This window comes from Phaethon lepturus, unplaced genomic scaffold, assembly GCF_000687285.1.
Source record: "Phaethon lepturus isolate BGI_N335 unplaced genomic scaffold, ASM68728v1 scaffold31030, whole genome shotgun sequence".
NCBI lineage: Eukaryota > Metazoa > Chordata > Aves > Phaethontiformes > Phaethontidae > Phaethon > Phaethon lepturus.
In genome coordinates, this window is record NW_010510503.1 from 31,113 (window position 1) to 34,523 (window position 3,411).

At 53.3% G+C, this 3,411-nt stretch overlaps 1 protein-coding gene across 1 annotated transcript in view; it reads right to left on the reverse strand.

The window, feature by feature from the left end:
- The window catches only part of LOC104628680 (syntaxin-binding protein 4-like), a gene marked incomplete at its 3' end in the record, with an annotated part of 28,201 nt that overhangs the window by 20,030 nt on the left and 4,760 nt on the right, over positions 1–3,411 (reverse strand). Inside the window, exons 2-4 of the mRNA XM_010297349.1 lie at positions 3,195–3,290; positions 2,356–2,425; positions 973–1,047 (exon numbers count right to left, since the gene is read on the reverse strand). Of these exons, the coding sequence (XP_010295651.1) occupies positions 973–1,047; positions 2,356–2,425; positions 3,195–3,290 (241 nt within the window). The remainder of the gene's footprint in view (positions 1–972; positions 1,048–2,355; positions 2,426–3,194; positions 3,291–3,411) is intronic.

A 3,411-nucleotide genomic window follows, 5' to 3' on the forward strand; every position in this document is an offset into this window, starting at 1 on the left:
CCTGTCATTAATAGCAAATAATTCTTCCGCCAGAATATTACTGTGTCAAAATTAGTCTCACCCCTGTCATTACAGCACTCTCACTGTTCTGCAAAGGCAGTAACGCTCCGCAGCTGCTGATGGATAAGGAGCGCAGCCATCGTCTCTGACGCTAACGGGATGTGGGTACGTTGAGCAAACGACTCAAGGAGCGCAAAGCCTCGGCGCCATCGGCCTGCCTGCCCACGACCGCGCTCTGCATTTCGGTGGTTCCTGGTGCACCTCAAGTTTCCAGACCTGTAGAAGATGCTCCAGCGCATTGCACCATATCTCCCAGGGGATGCGAGCAAAGGGCCCCACTAATCCCATACCCTGCCCTCTCTCTCATGACGCCATCGTTGTCCCACACAGCTTAAATCCAGCCAAGACAAAACTCGAAATCTTTCCTTCTCCTTTTGAGTCATCCAAGCCTCTCTAGAGAAAGCAAGGTTTTGCAGGGAGCAGCGAGGGGAGAAGTTTCAGGGAGAAACTGCTCGTCCTCACTGAGAAGGAGGAATCCTCTGGCGAAGGAAGACCTTAACTCAACGTGTCTAACCAGCAAGGAAAGGGAAGATCCTGCGGTCCCTCTACGTCCTCATCCCAATCTCTGTGCAGGATGTGACAAGCTGTAAGCAGCTCAGCACCACACAGCAGAGCTGAAGGAGCCCGTGCCACCCTACAGCCGAGGCTGGAGCTGCCCTGGTCCTTGCTGGGGAAACACCCGCAGGATTCTGCTCAATGCCGGGACGCCCCACGGACCTGGCAGTGCTGGGAGCCGCCAGCTTTGCTTCCCTTCCCATTACAGCTCCAGTGCCTTCCCACCAGTGTACAGTTATCAAAGACCCTTGGCCACCTCCATCTGCACGACGAGCTTTGAGCCCGGGTAGCTCAAAGGCAACCCAGCTACTACGAGCGTTGCGATCTCCATTCCCGGTGCGAGAGGACACCTCTTACCTGGCATCGTCATCCCGGGCTACAAGAAGACGCATGTGGCTGGTGGCTGATGCCGTCCTCAGGATGTCCACGGCCCTGCAACACAAGGACCGCAACACATCAATGCCAGCAGTGAGCCATACAGAATCACAGAATCATTAAGGTTGGAAAAGACCTTTAGGATCATCAGGTCCAACCATCAGCCCAACACCCCCACGCCCACTCAACCATGTCCTGGAGTGCCACGTCTACACGTTTTCTTAACACTTCCAGTGATGGTGACTCCATCACGCCTGTTCCAATGCTTGACCACTCTCTCCGTAAAGAAATTTTTCCCAATATCCAATCTAAACCTCCCCTGGTGCAACTTGAGGCCGTTTCCTCTCGTCCTATCGCTGGTTACTTGGGAGAAGAGACCAACACCCACCTCACCACAACCTCCTTTCAGGTAGGTGTAGAGAGCGATAAGGTCTCCCCTCAGCCTCCTCTTCTCCAGACTGAACACCCCCAGTTCCCTCAACCGCTCCTCATCAGCCTTGTGCTCCAGATCCCTCCCCAGCTCCGTTGCCCTTCTCTGGACACGCTCCAGCACCTCAACGTCCTTCTTGTAGTGAGGGGCCCGACACCATCCAGCACATCTCCTCCCTCGGGAAGTTTCCGTCTCAGGGATGACCACTCTCTGGTTCAAAATTCGCGCGTCCCCATGAGGGTCGGGGCAGCGTGCTGGGGTCCAGACACAGCCTCCCTGCAGCTGCAGAGGAGTCCTCGGGGACCTCCTTTATCAAACCCAGCCGCTCTGGGGGGGTTTGGGAGCAGGAGAAGCTCCTCGTGCTGATTCCCAAGCATCCATCCAGCCTAAGCACACCGTGCGGGGATGGCAAGGCGGCAGCGGGCTAGCAGCACGTTTAATGGAAAAGGGGATGCCCCAAAAGTCCAGTACGCCTCTGGATCAGTTAATTATTTTCTTGGCAGGGAGCTGAGGGGCTGGGTTGCGGCTCCGGAGGGAATCCCCCACGCAGAGCAGTGCTGTCGGGCTTAGGCACTGGCTAATCTCCTGTGCTGGGAGCTGCGGGGCTTGCTGGGAGCTGCGGCAGATGGGGGGGGGGGGGGGGGCGGGGGGTTGTTAAAGGGGGGGGGGGTGCCAGGAGCTGTTAAAAAAAACCACCAGTTTTTTGGGGAAATGTCTGAATATCTCACAAATACGGTTCGGGTTCGCTGGTCTATTTTTATCTAGAAACTTTTCGTTTGCTAATTCCCAAGTTGGCTCTCGGGAGCAGCGCTGGCTGCATCAGAGCGCGGACAAAGCGATGCCCTGGCGTCCTCCGCACAACCTGCAGCCTAAACCACATCACAGAATTATACAAAAGCAACAGGAATGCAAAAATTTCCGTTCGGATATGGTACCTCTCGCTTGTAACCCCAATTAAGGAATCTCCATTGACCTCCAGGATCTGGTCTCCTGGCTGCAGGCGCCCTAGAAAAGAAAACTAATGGATAGAAACTGCAGAAAATACAGCTTGGAGGGACTGGGAGAGGTTGGGCAATCCTTCCCTTTGCCCAGAGACAGGATGAAATATGCATAGGTCCTTCCTCAGATGCTCATCCAACCTGTTTTTCAAGACGAAGTTTCTGCAACCTCCCTCAACAACCCATGCCAGTGTCGCAGCGCTTCCTCTGCTGTAGGACGTTACGAAAGTAAATACCAAAAAACGCAATAAAGCTTTTACTTAATTCAGTTTGAGGTCAGGTAGAAAACCACGAGTGGCACTTCCACCTGTTCTGGATTTATTTTTCTTTATTGAACGGAAAAATGATGTTGTAATATTTGGGGGGGCGGGGGGGGAAATATCTCTTCGGCTTAAGTTATGAAAGGTGAACTTTGCCTAATAACTACTTATTTGAAGATGCTCTGAATGAAATCGGTGTCCCAGAGCAGAGCCGACTTTGCAAAAGGATCTCAGGTAATTTGGGGACTACAGGTAGCGAGTGGCACGTTGGAAAGGACAGGCAGCAAAGCGAAGTTCTTTGTGTGGTGGGGCGGATCCTGCTCTAAAGACACAAAGCGATCACACACATGCTGTAGAGGCTGCTGCCAGATGTTACGATGATTGCCGCAGTGAAAAAATAACTCCCCAGTGCTGGAAAATCGGGGAAGAAGCACCTGAAATGTCTAATAAGGCAACGTATAAAATAAATGCCGTGGATTTTGGCTTTTCTCAGGCTCTGCACCACGTTGAACTCACCGTCTGCGTAAGCAACACCTCCTGGAAGGATCCTCTTGACGTAAACTCCGTATTCTTCTCTGGTGAGTTCCTTGATGCCACCGATTACCTTAATACCTGGAGGAAGAGAAGTGCCCATGAGACAAGGGCAGAAGAACTGCAGTTTCCACCGGCTGTCTCGGAGGGACGCAGCCCCTGAGGCTCCGTTGTGGAGAGCCCCGCGTAGCCCCTGCGCTAC